This window comes from Scardinius erythrophthalmus (assembly GCF_964197995.2).
Source record: "Scardinius erythrophthalmus genome assembly, chromosome: 22".
In the NCBI taxonomy this organism is placed as follows: Eukaryota; Metazoa; Chordata; class Actinopteri; order Cypriniformes; family Leuciscidae; genus Scardinius; species Scardinius erythrophthalmus.
The window spans coordinates 28,493,930-28,515,069 of NC_138242.1; the positions used below are offsets into that span (position 1 = coordinate 28,493,930).

Consider the following 21,140-nt stretch of genomic DNA (forward strand, 5'->3'; position numbering starts at 1 on the left):
GCTGTGACGCGCGCCGCGCGCTAGTACTTATTCCCGAGGACGGCAGAGTTTCGATAGAGAGCTACGAGGACTTTAACACCTGTGCGAGAGACAGCCAGACTTTTGGAGATACGCGCTGGGTGCGCGAAACAGGGTGTGATTGCTCGAGACACTTTTGGGTTTTTTAGACTGCCAGGGGACTCGGAAGGGATCTGCTGATTTTGGTACCATCTGAGTGAGTTTCGCTACGTCCATGTCTGACATATACAACCTGGACTCGCAGTGCGTAACGCCACCATGCAACATGAGCTGGGCCATGGAGCCTGCCAATTTCTATGATACTAAAGTGATGCCAGGGGATGCAAAACCCGGGGGCGAGCATGGCATGCCCCAGGACAATAATAACAACAACAACAGCAGCAGCAGCAGCAGCAGCAGCATGATGGAGCTCAGTAATGCTCCTGCCATCTACGACGACGAGAGCGCGATCGACTTCAGCACCTACATCGAGTCCATGTCCACGGTCCCGCTGGAGATCTGCAACGACGAGCTCTTTGCAGACTTGTTCAACAGCACCATGAAGCAAGAAAAGCCTGACTTTTACGCGGAGGGCATCGGCGGCTTTGCGCAAAAGAGCTCGGAGAGGCTCCAGCACCACCAGGACGGGGGGTTTGGCAAGGGCGCGTTTTGCGCACCGATCAAGAGGGAGTCGGACTGGAGCGACAGCGACCAATCCTCATTCTTACCATCTCAGATCGAGACGTGCGCGCAGACGTCCGTGAGCCTCATGCACACGGGACAACCCACACCTCCCACCACACCTGAGCCAGAACCCGTTAGCCACAGGAGGCCGGGCAAGGAAAAGGGCAAAAAGACTGTCGACAGGCACAGCAATGAGTATCGGCAGCGGCGCGAGAGGAACAACATCGCCGTGCGTAAAAGCAGGGACAAGGCGAAGCAGCGCAACATGGAGATGCAGCATAAGATGATCGAGCTGAACGCGGAGAACGAACGCCTGCACAAAACGATAGATCAGCTGTCGCGAGAACTAGGCAGCCTCAGAAACTTCTTCAAACAGAGACCCGAACTTTCGTTTGGGACGGCGGCACGCGCGGCTGTTGACAGTCGGTGACGCGCGTCAGAAAACCTGCCAAAACATACCTCAGTGAACTTGAATTACTATGTTCTTCTGTAGCAGACGTGCATTAAGTTACGCATTGGATGATGGACATTGGCACCGCATGGTGTCGTGATTATTTTTGTGAATGTTTTTGTATTCTAAATTATTACAGAAAAAAGCTTCATATATGTTTTTATGGTACTTGTTTTATAATTCCCCAAAACTTCGTATTAATGCGAAAGCATGTTTGAAATTGTACAGTGTGTACAAATGTATAATAAAACGACGTCAAATTTTAAAAAGATCCATGTGAACGCGCATGTGTGCACGGGGGTGGGTCTGAGGGGGCGTGTCAGACATCAAAAGCAAATTTTGAAGCTGCTGCTTCTGCTTTTAAAAAGAAGTTGGTAAAAAAAAGGGGCTACAACTACCACAAAGGTGAACGTTTAAGTGCTTGATGAATTGAACAGCAATTTACATAAAAAAAAACACCAAAGGTATTCACAGGTGAAGCATACTTAATGTATTTATTGCTTACAATATCTATAAATGTTCTTTTACTTTAAAGTCATTTGTTGTCGAGTGGAAAAGGTGTAAAATTTTATACTAGTTTACAGTCAGACATTAATGTGACCACTTAAGAATCAATTCACTGGCATAAATAATAATCATTAACCATAGTACAAATGTCCATAGAGCATTGTAGTGTAATGATTATCAATGAGTCAAGAAGTAGGAATAAAATTATCAGTCAAAATAATCAGTTATGAGTCATTTAAAAATTATCTATTGAAATGGTTGTGAAAAAAAAAAAAAAACTTTGGTTGATCTTTAATGAAAATGAGTTCAGTTATTTGGAGGCATAACACTTTTTATTTATATTAAATGTAGGTATTCAACTGTCATAGAGAGCAATACATCAATAAGGCAGATCAGGGCTTGTTTAAACTTTCTTTTTTGTTCAAATAATTTAACTTAAACCATCATAATGTGGCTAGAAGCAACTTTTGGCAATTGATTGACAACAACAAATGTATTTTATCAGCTTATACCAGGCATCACATGAACATCTTTTATACGAATATTAATTAGATTGTGGTTTCAAAACTACAGGGTCCAGAATGATCGTTCAGAAAGTAATTTGGTTCTTATTCTGGCACTATGCCCTTTTTTCCTTTGTTTATTTACATACATTTACAAGTAAGGCAAGACACAATATTAACAGATGAGTGTGCTAGTCAGCGCAGGTCAAAGGATAACTCCTCCAAACCCATCCAAACTGTGTGGCTTCTGTTCACCACATGGACCAAGGTGCTGAGAGGACCGATCTCCGACCCAAGAACATTTTCCACACTGTAACCCTGTCAAACAAACAGATCACACAAAACAAACAAACAATTACCTCTCAATTAAAAACAGAAACAGAGTGACTTCTGACTAGGCCAGAATCTTACCTCAGGACACCTTGTCGAGTTCAAGAGAGAATTAATGGTCTTTTGCTGCAACTGAAACATGCACATGAATGCATTAATATCATAATATGATTCACACAGTATGAAGCATTAATATTTTCTGTTAAGCTACATACACAGCCGAAAATCAACTCTGTCTGACCTCGTCTAATCAAGCATTTTGAGGAATTTGCACTTGACAGGCGTTGTTCGACAGCGTTAGACCAGATAATCCAAAGGCTTTATTAATGTAAATGCACAGCTTCTTTTACACGAGGATCAAACGCATTAAAAAAATAGCTTAGCATTAAGTAAATCAGTATTAATTTAGACTTTATAAGACAATCAATCTTGGTGCTTCTTGAAAAAACAAGTGGAAATAACATTAAAAAAACAATCTGACATTTAAGAGCAGAATATATAAACTTTCCCTTTCATGCATCAGTTACTCAGTGGTCCAAAATAGTAGTGTGCTTCATAAGTTTATTCTAGTTCAGTGGGTGTGAAACACATTTCTGATAACATACGAGAGGTATCTTGTTAAATCTGTTCCATAATATGCAGCCCTCCGCTATCGCTGAAATTTCCAGGAAACAAAACAGAAAGAAGATAAACTCTCGATGACTAGTTTCTGCACGAGTGATTAAATCATGCTAGCTTCACGTTCTTGAGTGTTTATGTTCATCCTTCTAACGTAATTTGAGATGCAGATACAGATGTCTTAGAGTTTGTTTTCAAGGAGAGTCAAATTAGAATCTCACAAAAACTATCTTGAAGAGGTCGGCGGCAAAAAAAGAAGAAAATATTTGACTTAATTTTCAAGATATTTAAACACCCCATTTCCATTACTAACACATAACGTGAAAATATCTTTCTCATTAGAGTTACAATATTTATTCCCACTATGTGAATAAAGGTTTCCTCCAGAACGCAGGTGAAAGCATCTCACCTTGACTTTGACGGTACAGTGGCTCAGTGAGGAACAGCTCAGAAACACCTCCAGCTGCATCTTTATGGTCGCTTCATCCATCACTTCTCCACATACTAAACAGAGGAATCCATTTCTAGAAACCAGCAAACCAACACAGATGCAACTTTTATTGTTGTTATTCAAATGTTTGAGTCTTTTTCAGTTCGAGGGCTCAAAGGCACCATGATTTATCACTTAGGCTTTACTATTACACTGGAATGTGAAAACAGTTTAGCCGTGCAGTGGGTTGTGATTAAACTCACACTAATGGAGGCATCTAACACATTAACTCTGAACAGACACAGGTCAACAATCTTATGGACCGTATAAGACGAACACATGCATCCGGCATTCCATGAAGTCGACATGCAACAGTGTTCACGTCCTGTTTTACTTGCATAATCTGACATGTTTAACGAAACATTTCATGTGTGGGATTTGAAGAGTTATTTCACATGCACATAAATTAGCCAATTCCAACCAATCATAAAAGAGCTCATTTAAATACTGAAGTTGTAAAAGCACACTATAAGAAATGTGTTTAAAATTCCATTATTCTAATGGAATATTGCAGTATTTATCATAAATGATTTATCCATGCACATACTTTTTAGTTTAATTCATGTGCCTTATAATCTTTAATCAAAGTAACTTCCTCTCCCTCTTGCAGCGACATCGCTTTTCTCTAATGACGCGTTTACTGGCGCGAGGGCGGGGCGACCTGTCACTCACGTGAGATCCACCAATAGCAAACCACAACCATCCAACCAGCCAATCAATTCCACATGTGCAAAATCAGGTCTTGCCCTACATTTCTTTTCTTGGCTGAGAAGCCAATTCACTAGGATATATGGAAGAAAAGACTCACAACTTCCGTTTCATAACGACTTTAATCTTAAGGGTAAAAGAGAAGGGAGAAAAATGGTCATGTCAGACTAAATCATAAGTGTTTTTTGTGGCTTCAGGAACAAAACAAAATGCCACAAACATGTCCCCTAAAATGCACTTTGGGAAAATTAAATTTCCTAACTTAGTAAAGAAAGCATTTGGGACTCAATAAACACTTCATTTTATAAGATGGCACAAGAAGAAATTTGCAGCTGTAATAATGTCTGTAGGCATTTCTACACAACATTGGTATTAAAGTTCTTCCTTACAGTGCTTAACACTTTAAAATAACACTTTTTTTCTTATTGTGAACAACATTTCACTAATCTAAAGAACCTTTTGTGTAATGGAAAGGTTCTATGGATCTTACAAGTTCTTTATGGAACTGTAGATACCAATAAAGAACCTTTATTTCTAAATCTGTGCGCATATCACTGGTTTGGACTTAGAACCGGTCTAGCACAGAACTTTGGACTTACTGTTGTTCTCGAGTCTCTAAACGGCAGCTCTCGCACCGGCTGCAGGCGGGCCAGGAGAACGCTGTGCTTTCGTCCACTGCAACAATCACACCTGCACATTAACATATGCAAATCACACATTCATTACAATTATTTCATTGATATAATTGACTAAAATCACTTTGCTGGATGATTGCAGGTTAAACAATGCATTGTGTTAGTATCTAACAAAGTTATATGTAATAATAAATAGTTTACTAGTTTCCATTTGCTTCTTATGAATAAGCCTATTCTGTTATTTTTACTACTTACTGAGTAAATCAGCTAATTACTGCTATTTTTACACTTCTGATTTAACCTCAAAGCCAATACAACTGTGAAATTATGAAATACTATACCCAAAGGAATGATGGCACATCAGCATAGATAGTTTGTTTCTTCAAACTTCTGAGAACTTTCAAATTTAGGACATTTTCTGGCAAATAACATGATACAAGCAGTAACACGCAGCACACAAGGACACATCTATGTTAGATTATACACAACAGGCAGAGTGATAAGACCCCTGCGTGAACCTCTGCTCTCCGGAGAATCCTCCGGCACTCGGCCAGGAGCTGAAGTTGCTGACCACTGCAGAAGATTATTTGTGCTTGTTACACTTTCGAGTCAGATGATTTGTCTTATCTACAGGGTGAAAGAGATTCAAAGTCTAACATGGAGTGTCAAATATCACATTTCTGTTCTTCAACAGAACATGGAACAACCTGAACATAATGCCTGCATGAAACCTGTGAGAGCGTCACTGTGGATTAACATAACATAACATAACATAACATAACATAACATAACATAACATAACATAACATAACATAACATATAACATAACATAAAACATAACATAACATAACACAACATAAAACATAACATTTAACATAACATATCACATAACATAACACATAACATATAACATAACATAAAACATAACATAACACAACATAAAACATAACATATCACATAACATAACATAACAGCATAACATAACATAAAATAACATAAGATAACATAAGATAACATAACACATAACATTTAACATAACACATAACAACATAACACACAACATATAACATAACATAACATATGACATAACAAAGTAACTTAACGTAACGTAACATAACATAAAACAACATTTAACATAACATCACATAACACATAACATATAACATAACACAACATAACATAACATATAACATAACAAGATAACATAACATATAACATAAAACAGAACATTTAACATAACATAACACAACATAACACACAACATATAACATAACATAACATAACATAACATAACACATAACATAACAGACAACATATAACATAACACATAACAACACATAACATAACAACATAACAGATTGGTTTAAGTGATTATGCTTATTCTGCATTCGGAAAGGCAGTGAAACAAATTATTGGCAAAAATGATCCATAATTGGGGATCATTAACAGAATGAAAAACAATACAGAGAGATTGCATCACTTTGCATGAGTTAAAATAATATAAGAGAATGAACAGAGCACTTTGTAACAAAATTAGACTTTTATATCTCAAAACCGGGCAAAAAGACAACTTTCCTTCAATGTGGGGGAGAAAGATCTTTAAAAAGGAAAAGCACATGACAAACCACAAGAAGGTCCCTAACAAAGCATCAAGAACAATGCCTGAGCCAACAAACAACTGGTTTCGTTTAAGTGGACAAACATGTTGTATCCCCCGGAGATCTGGTTCTGTCAGGCTGGACCGCACCAACTCCTCAAAAACAGGGGAGGCTATGGGGGGAATATACCAACCTGTGACAGAGCAGAGAGAGTATGGGAGGGTTTCTGGACCCAGGTGATCCAGTATTATGGGCTGTGGTATGGAGAAAGACGGGTCCTCTGGTTCCAGTTGGATTACTGTCTGATCCCAGCAGAATATCTGACCTGGTTTAGTGAAAGAAGCATAATGTCACAGAACGTTCTATGTGTGGTTTTGAGGAAAGACAACATGAAGATTTATGTAGGAAACCTCTAAATCTCAAAATAGTTCAGATATGAAGAAGCAGAACTAGAGAGATTTTCTGCTTGAATGGATTCCATTCAGAAGTGCTGAAAGTGCTGAAAAACGAAACGACAAACTAAACTTTTCATGCATTAAAATCTCATGAAAACATGTCCAGGTCATATTTAACCCCCCCCCCCCCCAATGATTTGTTTTGTATTTTTATAAATATTTAAATTACTTATCTAAATAAAATACTACAGTGACTTAAAAATACATTATATAAAAATATTTATTACAATTTATAAACTTGATAAAATAATATTTTCACATTACATTAATAAGAATTTATGAAAATGTCAATGCAAAGAAATCTTAACGGTCCAAAAGTTCTAATACTATCATTGCCATTGAATGAACCAGCAATTAGCAAGTCACAATAAAAAAGCTGTGCACGAGACACTTGATGCATTCCTGTATGTCTGTGTGATGAAATACCATGCTCCTTCACTGCATCTCTGAACTTCAGAACGGGCTGTTGCTGCAGGGCGTCCAGGGCTTGTGTTACTGAGCCCCGGATCAGGCAGGACGGGCTCAGACACACGGCTACGGTTCTTCCGTTTCCCTCTGTGTTTGGCTCCGTTTGGAGACTGGGATCCGTCACAAACAGCAGCATCTCCATTTCGCCTGCATTTGAGCTCTGCAAGACCAAGATGCATGCGGTAATCAGTGCATTATATTGAATAAATTAATATGAACAGACAAGAGGGTTTGAGATTAGCACTGGAATATACAGTAAGACTTTTAATGCGTAATGCACATTTTCTCTTCTCAAAAACGTGAAGATAATTGATGAAATGTGCGAATTGTACATAAACTGTAAAATTGTGTAAAGAAATTCAAGGATAAAACAATTATATTTCAATATGAAAAAATTATTTCTATATTAGATTATACTATAATATTTATTATAGTATTTTTCTTTAATAAATTACATGGATACTGGCCCTTAACTACATTATTTTAACATTCATTTGTAAATAAAACTGTTGTTTGCATCACATAAATCTGTCATATTACAGGAATAATGCGTTTCCCTGGGAATTTTTCCAGACAGACTGTTCATTCATACACCTACGCAGATGTGCAATGTCAAAAACAAAACACATTAATCTACTGTTTATCTGCTGTCCACATTAGTATGCAAGCATGACTCTTAACATCAAATAAAATAAATCCCAGGTTATCAAAGTCCAAAGTCAAAGGGTTTGCAAGATCAATCATGTAGATTGTCACAGGATGTCGTCACTTACGGTAAGCTAACGTTAAACAGTGCGAATAGTTTTCCAAAAGCTTTTCCAAAGGTGTACAGTTTGGAAGCTTCCCTGAAGGGGGAAAGACTTGGCAAATGTGCTGGGAAAACAGCTATGGCGGGTTCTTAAGAAAAGACAATCCAAAGGCAAAGCTAAGGCATAACCAGGCATGCCAAGGTGCTCCATAAAGATATGGCTATGATGAAAATGATTATCTGACTTATGCATTTATTGCTAAAAATAGTTTAAGAAAACATTACCAATATATGTTTATGGACCACAGTGGCCCGAAAGCTGCAACGAAATCTCAACGATTCATCCTAAAAAAAAAAAAAAACAGAACAAGTCATCAGTAAATCAACTTAGATTAAAAGAACATTATTTCATGGTTTGCACACAAATCTTCTTGTTGTTGACTAAAAACAAAACTAAATCTATTATAAAAATTTAAAGCTGATATAGAATTTAAATACTAGATGAAAAATGAAAATTAGAAAAGTTGAAGTGCTAAAATTATTAAAACTGAAATAAAAATAAAGCTATATAGAAAAATAGCTTAAAAATGACTAAAGACCTAAACTAAAATGAAAGTGAAAACTGAAAATATAAAAATAAAAGCTCATTCAAAATATTAATAAAAACTATAATATTGTATAAAATTACCCTGTATATAAAATTACACTCTTCCACACCTTTTGACCAATTCCAATTGAAACATTTTTATTTAACATTACTGGATAAAGACTTGTTTTATTATCATTCATTTATAAAGACTGCACTCACAAAGACTAATTTCCAGCCAATTAAATATTTTAGTGCTGAGCATTATAGAAAAACATATTTATTGACAAAAAATCTTCAACCGTTTTTAAAGAAAATCTCATGTCTGGAAATGGAAATTCTTTGAAGAGGCCATATTATGCCCTTTTACAGAGTCTTGATTTTGTTTTTGGACTCTATCCCACTCTGTCAGTAATGCTCCCTCTGAAAAGAAATAATTTTAATTTATACAAATTATACGTTTTAACCACTTGGTGAAATTGGCAGACGTTCCCTTAGGGATCATGCGCCGTGGCAGCGCGTCAAAGCATTCTAGACTAGAATATAAATATGCAGCTATAATGCACGTAGGTGATTTTGAATTAATAAATGTCGATATACAATGGTTAGCTACATACTATTGCCTCGGGACTACAGGTGAAAATGAGCATTTATGCTATAATCTGGCTCATTTACAGTCTGTACAGAAGTGTGAGATTGTTCATTAATGTGCACTGTCCCGAATAAATCAATAAATTAAAACTAATTGTGGTACTGATATATATTAAGACTGCTGACTATAGAACAATGACAAGGAAAACGAACTTTGTTTCGGGCTCTGAAAGCCCTCTAGTGGTCGGGAGCATTTCCGTCGTGTTGCGGCTTTATTTCGTTGTGTTATACATTTTCCGTTGTGTTGTGGATTCATTATGTTGTGTTGTGAACTAATGTTTGCTTTTTAAATTTCATTGTGTAGTGCACACCATAGATAAAAGACGTTTCTGCCAATCCATTAGTAAGGATGACATAATTCTGAGTGCTGTACCTGAAGGATCTCTCTTAGCGTCTGAAGCACAGGTGGTCGGTACAGTGGAGATTCAGCCTGTCTTGATAACGGAACCATGTGACCCTGCTGGATGCTCAGCTTATAGCAGAAACTGGGTGGTGGGACTCGATCCTGGAATGCACAAAATGCCCTGATTATTTAAAAATCAAAGTAGAGAGTTCAGAGGTGTCATTTCCTTGTTTCACTCAACATAGTTACCTTCAACTCAGATTTTATTATAGAAATTATCAGATTTATTTAAAGAAAATAAACAGAAAAAGACGCTCATGAAGAAATCTCTATAAGCTCATTAACATATGCCTGCCCACATTTGCATAACCCCGCTCTGGAATAAAAACAGTGCAAGCAAGCATCACTAACAGTGAAAGTTCAAAAGAAGTGTCTTTCAAGATATAAAATACTACGAATAGTATAAAACAGTCCGTTTAAATATGCTTAAAGTGCTGCTTTTTTAAACCCAAGGTAGAAAAGAAACGGTTTTAGGCCTATTTATCTGTCATGAGCAACACAATATGTACAAAACAACCAGATCTTCTAGGGGAAATTTGAAGATGCAGTTAACATTCATAATATTCTGATCTCTAGGTCAGAGTAAAACTCTATGGGATTTGTTGCCCATGTTATCACCAGCTAGGTGAAAATCTGACGTATAAAAGTAACAGCTGCATGATTTATCATTCCCGTCCGTAGCACAAACGATAATGACAGAGTTGTTAGTACTGTTAGTAAGAGAAACTGCAGTAATGTTTGTCTAAGCAACCACCGCTAACAAGTAATTTTGTATCTTTGCGCTATGAAGATTTATTTATATGTACTTTGGTTAAGTATCCAGCGTGATGGTTGTTTTGACATGATGAGCCACTACCCAAGTGGAATCTTCCAGAAGCAGGAGGTATGTACGATAAATATGAAGTAAACACGGCTGTGATTTATGATGTGATCTGAAGACCTACGCTGGGAGACTGTGGCAGATCGTCATGAGATTTTGGATCAACCGGAGGAGGCCACAAACTGTCAATCATACTGAAGAGCAAAGAACATCTGCAAAGAGAAGAACAGAGGAGGGGGGTGGGGGGGAAGACAAAGTTTCAATCTCTGAATGTTCATATTCACGGATCCTTCCAGAAACAGGGAAGCTAAAGGTGGAGTGTTTACAATGTCCGACTCATTAGCTTCGGTTAGACTGACGTGCTGCCAAGTTGAGCTTCTATTGCAGATGAACAGTGTCTGCTGACAAGAACGAGATCAGTTACACTAGCAGGCTGAGGCTTGTTCACACACACACACACACACACACACACACACACACACACACACACACACACACACACACACACACACACACACACACACACACGCACACGCACACGCACACATACACCACAGAGGTAAACAGTCTGTCATTAAAACATTCCAGAATTAAATTATTTATATTAAAATTGGTGATCATTTAATATTTGGTAGGCTAACTGTTATGTTAACACTGCAATTACGAGTTTATGCGTCTAAAATAACATTTCAGACAGACTGACATACAGAGAGATCAGCTTCGTCTGTGTTCGACTTAAAAGATTGGCAGATAAACACTACCACAATCCCACAATTATAATGGATATGGCATGAGTAGGTAACAGGGTTATTATCGTTAACTAAATTATAAAAACATTTTTGTTCATTGGAATTACGCTGAAATAAAGTATTAACATTAGATGGAAAAACTAAACGGAAATTCAAATTAGAAATATTGCCTTGGCAAATAACTGAAATAAGTTCGATCTATTATAAAGCAAAACATTTTTTTTTTTAAATTTGTCAAAATATAAATGACAAAAGCACAACTTAAAAATTTAACTAAATTGAAAACGTAAAAATAAATAAAAAATAAAACCTAACTCAATATATTAATAAAAACTATAATAGTATTTAAACAGTACTAAAATAACACTGGTAGGTACAATGCTCATTTAGCTATGCTTTAGCTCATGTGAGCTTCAAAGGTTCTAGAAATTTAGTTAAGAATAAAACTGGGTAACAATATTTCAATGGTCCACTTTAGACATTCTACTAACTATTAGTAACTTTGCAACTACATGTCAACTTATTCTACTAACCTGAATCCTAAACTAACAATCTTCTGCAGTCTACTAATACTCTACTGAGAGTTAGTTAACATGTAGTTGACAATTTACTTTTTAAAATTTGGCTAAAATGTGTTCAAATGAAGGGTCAGGTTCATTTTAGCAATAAGATCCTCCTTGCTGTAGGGTTCTCGAGTCGCTGAATCAGAAGTTCTTGATGTTTCATTACAGGTTCTTCAGTTCAGCGTAACGATTCTTGATTCTTAAAAGCTCCCATACATAGTGGAGCTTAAAAAAAAACGTTTTTGAACCATGTGTGTGCCTCAGTGCTGTATGATCTGATCATCCACAACCAGTTCCACAGCTGCCTCAATCACAGTCTAGCTCTCCTCTTCCTGTGACCCGCTCAACTGCCCTATCCAGTCCAGCGGGGCGAGAAACACGGCCGAAACGCTCAACAGAGAAGCAGACTGAAATTAAGATATACATTTTAATGTCTTGCAGTGTTCCTTAACTCCCGAGTCTTGAGCATTAACTCTAAAAACACTCACCTTTCTAACCTGAGAATTTAGATTTTCTTGAAACAGCATTCAGAAGTAAACAGACAAGATGAAACAAAGAGAAAATGAGCAAGATGACTGTCAGAATGTGTTATGCAGAGACATGTTAAACAGATCCAAACATGTACAAAATGATTTATTTGTTGTTCACCAAAAATAAATAAATAAATACAATTCTGCCATCATTTACTCACTCTAATGTCATTCCAAACAGGGTTATTACCGTTAACTAAAACAAAAACTATTTTGAACTAAAATAATGCTGAAATAAAATATAAATATTAAAAGAAAACTGTAAACAATACAAAAGTATTAGAAATAAGTTGAAGCACTAAAATTACTGATTGGAAATAAATGAAAGCTAGAACTAAAACCTGTAATAGAAAATAAATTAAACCTAAATAATGATATATATAAAAACCTAATAAATATGACAAAAGTACAAAACAAAATGACTAAAAATCAATTATAATAGTATATAAATAATACTAGCATTGGTTCCAAAGAAGTTTCTTCTATGGAAGACAACAGGAGATCCAGGCTGCTCTTTTCCATATAATGAAAGTGGATAGAGACTAAAAAAATGATAAAATTACCAAGAAAGTAGTTGATATGTGACATATGTACTAAACTCCAAAGGTTCTAAAGCTGTTTGCTAGCTTTATGTGAGGAAAAGACCATAAGTTAAGATATTATCCACTGAAAATCTTCCTTTTTACTCTGGATTTGATTGTTTTAAATAGAATATGCCAGGTACAGGGGCGGAAGGGAATATAATTAGTAAATAATGACTTAGAATGCATACTTTTCTTCACAAAATGCTATCATATGGCTTTAGAAGCCATGTTTAGTGTGTTTAGTGTCTTTTTGGAGCTTGGCAGTCTCAGTACCCATTCACATTCATTTTATGGAAAAAAGCAGCATGAATTTTTGCTATGCTTCTCTTTTTGGGTTCCATGGGAAAAAAAGCAAACTGTTTTGGAGTTCTGAAATGCATTAGGGCAAGTAAATGATTGTAGAATTTCCATAAATCTCTATTCACCATATAGCCATATATACACCATGAGGCCGTTGATCCCACATAAGCTGTGCATGTAGAAAAGCATCTTGAGCATTCGTGTACATGGCTCATGTTCAGATCCGTGGAAACACGTCACCAGAATTCCCATCACATGCCATCTTTAACTTAAACAACATGGATGTTAAAGGAGTGACCACGCAGACCATCTTGAGTTAGCGGACACATGTAGCGAGATGCCAGAAATGCTTTTGTGTGGCAGACACTCTGACACTGTGAGCTGCTAATCTGAGCCAGCGAGGGTGGAAACAGTAGCTCATATTAACTTTCAGTTCAATGGAGTGCAGTAAAGCTCACTAATTATTTACAAATAGTCCAGAAAACAGGGTGTAGGTGAGACAAAATACGAAGAAGGTAGAAACTGTTAGAAATACTAAAGAAATAGACAAAATAGCAAAAAATAAATAATTTTATTTCTGACCATATTTGGTATACTTTTTAACAGTTTTATTTATATTCTAAAAATGCATATTACTATTCTATAAATAAATATTGCTTTATTCAGAAGCTTGATTTAAACAATTGAATATTTATTTATAAAAACATTTTTTACTTTTTAATAGTTTTATTAATATTCTAAAAAAACATGTTATTATTCTATAAATGAATATTCCTTTATTCATAAACTTGTATTATACAATTGAATATTTATTTATATAAATATTTATATAATTAATGATACATACATTTGAAATATTTATGCGCAAAATATATATTAATAAATTATATATATATATATATATATGCATAATTAATTAATTACTGTCCATATTTGCTTTTTAATTTATTACTCTAATTTTTTAATTACTATTATATGAAATTAATTTAATACTGTGAAAATATATATTATACATACAATAAATAATATAATGATTTTATATTATATTATATTGTGGGTGTATATGAATAATTTATTCATTATATATACTGTATACATACTGGCCACAAAATTATATCTATATGTATTTGTTTTTATATAAATAAAACATTAACATTTTTATGTAAATAATATATATATATATATAATAAATCAATATTGCTTTATATAATATAAAGTTATGAATAAAGAATATTGTCAGAAATACAAAATATTTTTTTATTTATTGCTGGTTTTATTGCTGGCTACTTCTTCAGTAGTCTATCCATTCCCTAATATCTAGATGCATACTAACTGCTAAGCTGTGGCTCCAAAGAAAAGAAGAAAAGAAAAAAGGGTAGTTTTAAGGAAGAGGAAATTAACTTGGGTGTGTTATTCTGGACAGATTTCAATTAATACTTATTAAATGAAAATGATGTTTTTCAGATCAGCAGGATGTTTTTAGTGTCATGTGACTTCATCACGGACTCACTTGTCACGTGTGAGACGCTGGACGACCCTCAGGGCCTGGAGGAGGCACACACAACCCTCCAGATGCTCAGAGTTCAGCTGGATCTCTGACTCAGTGGACACACACTGCAGAAGAACCTCACCGAACATCCCGTAACTGTCCTGAACGAGAGCACACAACCTGACACACAAAAAGAGGACAACAATCATTTAACAGCCAGAAGTCAATTATTCCTGACTCATTTGCTTTGCTTTGCTGCTATTCTGTTTGAGTTTTTTTTTTTATTGCTTGTTTACTTTAATTGCACTGCTGTTATTTTACTTCTTTTGAACAATTTCTCCTCGATTTTGCAATGCAAATGTTTAGTCTTTTTGTTATGCCAATAATAAAGTATGCTAAACTGAAATCAAAATGGCAAGAAAGACAGTGGTTGAGAAAGACTGAAGTTTCCAGCAGGCATTTGAGTTTATTTGGACAAACTCTTAATGACAAACTACACTCATAAGTAAACTGCACAAAATTAAGACCTGCAAATGAGAGTCTCTGAAGCTTCATCCCAACAACAAACACTCACATAGATACAGATATCGTCTACAGATTAAATGTTGACTTTGGCACCAGACAGGGACTAACTAATAACTTGATCTATGGCCTGACTCGTAGCGGTCACATGGCGGTGTTTCTATACTCAAAATTATATTTTTGCAGGTATTAATAGTCTCTACAGATAGTCACTTCACAGAGACTGGCGACTTTTTTGGAGCCAGTAAACCACGGGACTAAACAAACAGGCTGGGATTTAAATATATTTTCACATGCTAGACAGTGATTTGATTGCACAGTAGAGATAACTATAGTGGAATACAAAAATAAACACAGTTGATTCGTACATTCTTCACACTGATTTAGTTGAAGACGTGTTTAGTTGAAAAACTGCTTGCAAGGCAGCTCCTCAAAATAATCTACATTTACTATTTTTCTTCTTCACATTTTCTGCAACTAATTCAGCTGAAACCACTTAATGTGCAGACCGTTAACAAACAGTGTTCAGTTTAGCACAAGGGTTCACAAACTTTTTGTCAGCGGAAACCATGACCTAAAATATTTACTCCAAGTACTCCCTGAGATTTTAGGTTAATATTTCAATAGTTTAAAAAGGTACACAATGTAACTTTTGGCCCTCTAGTGGTTAAAAACAAAACTGCGTGTATTTTGCGTAAGAACATTGTTTTGGTTGTGCTTCGGCTCTGTGTAACTGTGCGGATGAATATGACACTATGATCCTCTGTTAGAAAGCTACATATGGCAATTTATCTGTTCAATAAATACCGAGTAATAAAAAACGCCACCTCCACGTATATGATGAGACACTCACGGGTGAGTGACGCATGTATGCAATATCCCGCCACGTCTAAAATATAAACACTTACAATAGGCTTACCATAGTGAATCAGGGTAAGACAAGAAAAAAAAAATTGTTTGGAAGTATTCATGTATTTGGGAAACCAAAAGATCGCACAACCAACACTAAAGGCCTGTTCACACCAAGGATGATAACGATAACGATATAGTTCTAAAAATCGTTCTAGATATTAAAGAAAAGCAAAGTCAGTTCACAGCACAGCTATTACAGTAATGGCACATAGAAACAATATCGTTGGAATCACTTTCAGAACGAATTTTTACAGCTGATAAACGATAAAAAACATTGACAGCCAATCAGAATCCAGCATTTAAAGCGGCAGAGGACAAAACTGCAGCGCTACTGTCTGCTGGTGTGGACACTAATAGTTATCGGTTTTGGTGTGAACAGATTTAAATCGATCTAGTTTATATACAATGTGAAATAAAAATTAACCATGAAAATCATAAATCTATTTGAAATCTAACTGTTATAATTACAATATCTGCATATTGAACTGTGATTGGTCTTTTCTGCCTATTTTCTCATCTATTTCTGTCTATTTATCTCAAACTTTGCTGTATAACATTACAAAAGGCAACACTGAAGTTGAGTTATGTGTCGATTCACACGCAGAACCGACAGAAAACAAGATTCTCTCAAGCCTCTTTTTATTTGAATTCAGTCGGGTTCGAATTTCTTCTCGGATTGGGTCAGTTTCACTTTTATGACAATCATTTAATACTTATGCTGTCCAAGAAAAACTCTCAAAAAAGCGCTTTGTCCTTTACAAGACGTTGTGTCCAACTCGGGCCAGATCAAGATAAAACAATGTTGTTTCATGTTTCACTAATAAATGTCCAAAAGTAAATCTGCTTTCAAAATAGATTAAAAGACTGTATAACGCAAATAATTTGACTGTTAAAGCTAATGATGTTGGTGCGATGTGAGATGACCTTTGATGAACCATGACTGGCATATTGGGATTCGGGAATCATCCTGAACTGTGGTTACCCTGTTGTAGCACTGCTAAAGAACACGGGGTTAAGTAAGTGTGGTTGTGAGCACTGAGGCTTGTTTAGACCCGTGTGTCTATAAAACCAAAGAACAGGAGGGGTGACTGGGCAGTAGCACTTTGTGGTATATGGCCAGGTTGATATGAACAACCCCCTTCTTTATTCCCTTTCCATTTGAGGCGCTTCCTCTAACAGAGTAGGACAGAGGGCCGATGTCCCCACCGGGTTTCTGTCATTGGTCAGAGGCAGTCACTAGCTACTTTCAGGAATCTGTTATTGTGAGTGTTCACAGGAATTCGCAGCAACTTGGAGGCGCTTCCAGGAACTGGGATCCATTGAGCTTGTCCAAACACTCACACAAGCGGCGCACAAACACACACACACACACACACACACACACACACACACACACACACACACACACACACACACACACACACACACACACACACACACACACACACACACACAAGCCTACTCGATGTAGGTACCCCACTACCCCTCCATTTCCTTCACACATGCACACAAACTTCTCTGGCAGCTGATTGGTTAAAGCACAGTGGGCGGGATTCCTTCCGACACGGTGCCGGCCAATGGGAGCAGAGCTTTTGATAAACAGGTCTGTAATTTGACACGTAAAGCACATTGTGTTCCACTTCTTCTTGAAAACATCCAACCCCTCCTGTCTGAGCAAAGAGAACTTCTTCAGCCTGTTTATACTGCTCTGAGTTTTTACTGGAACAACATATCTTCTTGGACCAAAAGTTAAATGCTAATTATTGTCTGGAAACTGGCCACAAAAACGAGGAGGAGGAGGAGAAAGAAAATGTATACAAAAAAAAGTTGAGAGAGAGAGAGAGAGAGAGAGAGAGAGAGAGAGAGAGAGAGAGAGAGAGAGAGAGAGAGAGAGAGAGAGAGAGAGAGAGAGAGAGAGAGAGAGAGAGAGAGAGAGAGAGAGAGAGAGAGAGAGAGAGAGAGAGAGAGAGAGAGAGAGAGAGAGAGAGAAACTGCAACGTAACTGCAAACTAACAGTTGTAATGAAATGGGTGGCCTTGTTGAAGCACACCACACGTGAAAAAAACAGATATTGTCAACATCTACGCTGCATGGTGGAGGCTATAAACAGGGAAAATGAGTTTCAAACATATGCTTATAATCTTATTTTAAACCTGTGTTAGTGAAATTATAAACAGAGCCAGGACAGCTTAAAAATAAGGAACAATATGTCCATTTTGCTGGTGCTGTTAACTAAAACTAAAAATATTGTTTGTTAATTGAAATAAAGCTGAAATAAAATGAAATCTAAATATTAGATAAAAAAATAAAAAATAAAAAAACTTAAACGAAAATTTGAAAAGTTGCCTTGCCAACTAACTGAAATAAATTGAAGGTTGAACTAAAACTAAAACTGAAAATAAAATAAAAAAAAAACTAAAAGAAAATAAAAATGATAAAAGCAAATAGTACAATTACTAAAACTTAAATGAAATTAAAATGAAGAGTGAGTGTGCGCGCGTTGTGGACCCGCCTATAGGCGCACCTTACTAACGCTCTCGTTAAATAACACAAAAAAAAAATATTGCAATCTATTTCTGTAACCTCAAAATAGCAACGCGACAATGCGCCAGAACACACCTCGTTTTCAGACCAGCACACACGGGTGCACAAATGGGTGCAGGACGTGAAAATGATAACTGCGTCGGGCTGAAACTAGCAAAAAACACTTGCGTTGCGCCGTGTGTAAGATAGGGCCCTTAATGTCTTATCTGAAGGAAGGTGCTTGTTACAGTATAATGTCCCCATCGCTATATGGGGGCGTTAGGACCCACACAGACCACAGGGTAAGCACCCCCTACTGGCCTCACTAACACCTCTTCCAGCAGTAACCAGGTTTTCCCAGGAGTCTCCCATCCTTAGCGTCAGTGGGCACCAGTCTTGGGCTACAGGGTGATATGGCTGCCGGTTATGGATGGCATAATCAACTGATGCTGTAAAGAGTGTCATGCATAACACTGTATATTCCCAATAGTGTTGAAAGTAACTTGCTTTATGTATTGATAACAAATTACTCATCACTCATTACATCATAGCTATTAATTTGAGTAGCATTTTAAGCTTAACAGTAAGACAGAAACCAAAACAGAGATGAAACTAATCTTGCAACCATTCAGATTGCGAAACAATTTATCAACATAAAATAAATATTTTAATGCTTTTTGACACTACAATGAATACACATGATTAGGCTACAAACAGAAAAAAACATATACCTCTAATATTATTATATTAATTATTATAAATAATACATAGTAACAATAAATGACAAATAATAATATTTTTACTATTAAACAATTTAGGAAAAGCAGTATTTTCTTCAAAAAGTGAAAAGGGAAACTATATCTTCATTTTCTAAGAGCAAGACTTGCAACTTGCTAATAAATAATAATTATAAAAAAAACATTAGACTACAAACAGTAAAAACATATCTTTATAATAATACTAATAATTATTATTATAAATAATAATAATAAATAATGTCAACATATTAATTATATGAATATTAATAATATTTATAGAAAATATTTATTGTTATTTAGCAACAACAACAATAATAAATTTATATTTTTTTCTGTTTAATGATTATTCATTATACTTATTAAAAAAAATGGTTCTGAAACATTTGCACATTAAAAAAAATACAATATTGGTCTAGGAATGTAAACACCCCCCTTTTATTCTCTGAGATCATGAGGCCTGTCCAAAGGAAGAGGATTTAGGAGCATGTGAGGTTGCGAATGGCAGCTATCATGTGCTGGGGTCTGCTTAAAATTCTGTGCATTAAGTGTGTGTGTATGTGTTTGCTTCATCTTTGTCAGTGGCCTCACTAACACCAGGTTTGGTCCAGTCAGGATTTCCCCGTCAACACACACTCCAGAGCACAGTGTCTCGTCTTCCTGTGTTTCAGTGTTTACGGCATGCAGCAGCAGCGTCTGACGGGGATCTAGTTACCGACAGTCAAATGACTCTTTTTTTCCAATCACCCTTCATCAACACAGCACCACGTGCATTTTTGACAACAAATCAATGTGTCTCGGAGCGGGGCAGAGATCAGAGCGTGAGCAAGGCGCATGCTCTTTACAACTGTATGACAACATGCTACAAAAAACTCAGAACACTAGAACTCCATTGCAACATGCAAAAAATTCATACAACCTAAGCAACTGCACATCAATGTGCTAAAACCACTCTGAACACCTTAGCAACTGCATAGCAACATACTTAAAAACAGCTTATCAACTAAGGGAACCAGCAAAAAGACACTCAGAACACCTTAGCAACACCTAATACATTGAGAAATCACTTCTTTTTTTTCTTGATGAATTACATATAAAAAAAGATTGAATGAATGATTCAATGACTCACTCATGAATACTTCACTTGTTTCATTACGGGATGGATGAGTGTTTTTGAAAGAATCTCTTGAATGAATGATTCAATGACAAATAAATGTTTTACTTGTCACTTGTTGCCACCTACTGGTGTAACAATGTAATGATAAGAACTTCTGTGATATTAATTATTGTACCTGTAATTTGAATTATTGTATCACAGAAACAATGATACTGTGTGGTTGAAAAGTGGCCATTTCATACATGACAACTGCTCTCTCTGGCTCAGCGGCAGCGAAGACGCAGATGTGATTGTTCAGCTGTGATCGTACTTGTAAAGGTTTAACAGACATGCAGCTTTAGTAAATTTACAGCAACGTGCTACAAAACACCTCAGAAGACTATAGAGTGCAAAAGTCGGCTTCCGGAAGTAAAAACTCCATTGATTTTCTCCATAACGACACTG

The 21,140-nt window shown here is 36.2% G+C and overlaps 2 protein-coding genes across 2 annotated transcripts in view; one reads left to right on the top strand and one right to left on the bottom strand.

Moving 5' to 3' along the window:
* Window positions 1–43: 43 nt before the first annotated feature.
* Window positions 44–1,403, top strand: cebpd (CCAAT enhancer binding protein delta). Its single transcript, XM_081352713.1, has one exon. It carries the CDS (start codon window positions 233–235, stop codon window positions 1,109–1,111), a length of 879 nt encoding a protein of 292 aa, XP_081208839.1. The 5' UTR covers window positions 44–232; the 3' UTR covers window positions 1,112–1,403.
* A 205-nt stretch (window positions 1,404–1,608) lies between these two features.
* The window catches only part of spidr (scaffold protein involved in DNA repair), a 46,215-nt gene continuing 26,683 nt past the window's right edge, over window positions 1,609–21,140 (bottom strand). Inside the window, exons 12-21 of the mRNA XM_081352787.1 lie at window positions 14,889–15,047; window positions 10,777–10,864; window positions 9,803–9,934; window positions 8,478–8,537; window positions 7,403–7,604; window positions 6,715–6,846; window positions 4,888–4,978; window positions 3,500–3,614; window positions 2,554–2,604; window positions 1,609–2,460 (exon numbers count right to left, since the gene is read on the bottom strand). Coding sequence (XP_081208913.1) covers window positions 2,338–2,460; window positions 2,554–2,604; window positions 3,500–3,614; window positions 4,888–4,978; window positions 6,715–6,846; window positions 7,403–7,604; window positions 8,478–8,537; window positions 9,803–9,934; window positions 10,777–10,864; window positions 14,889–15,047 — 1,153 coding nt within the window. The 3' untranslated portion in view covers window positions 1,609–2,337. The remainder of the gene's footprint in view (window positions 2,461–2,553; window positions 2,605–3,499; window positions 3,615–4,887; window positions 4,979–6,714; window positions 6,847–7,402; window positions 7,605–8,477; window positions 8,538–9,802; window positions 9,935–10,776; window positions 10,865–14,888; window positions 15,048–21,140) is intronic.

Bases quoted from the DNA above. Each gene is read 5' to 3' on its own strand.
- cebpd (XM_081352713.1), top strand. From the start codon at position 233: ATGTCTGACATATACAACCTGGACTCGCAGTGCGTAACGCCACCATGC.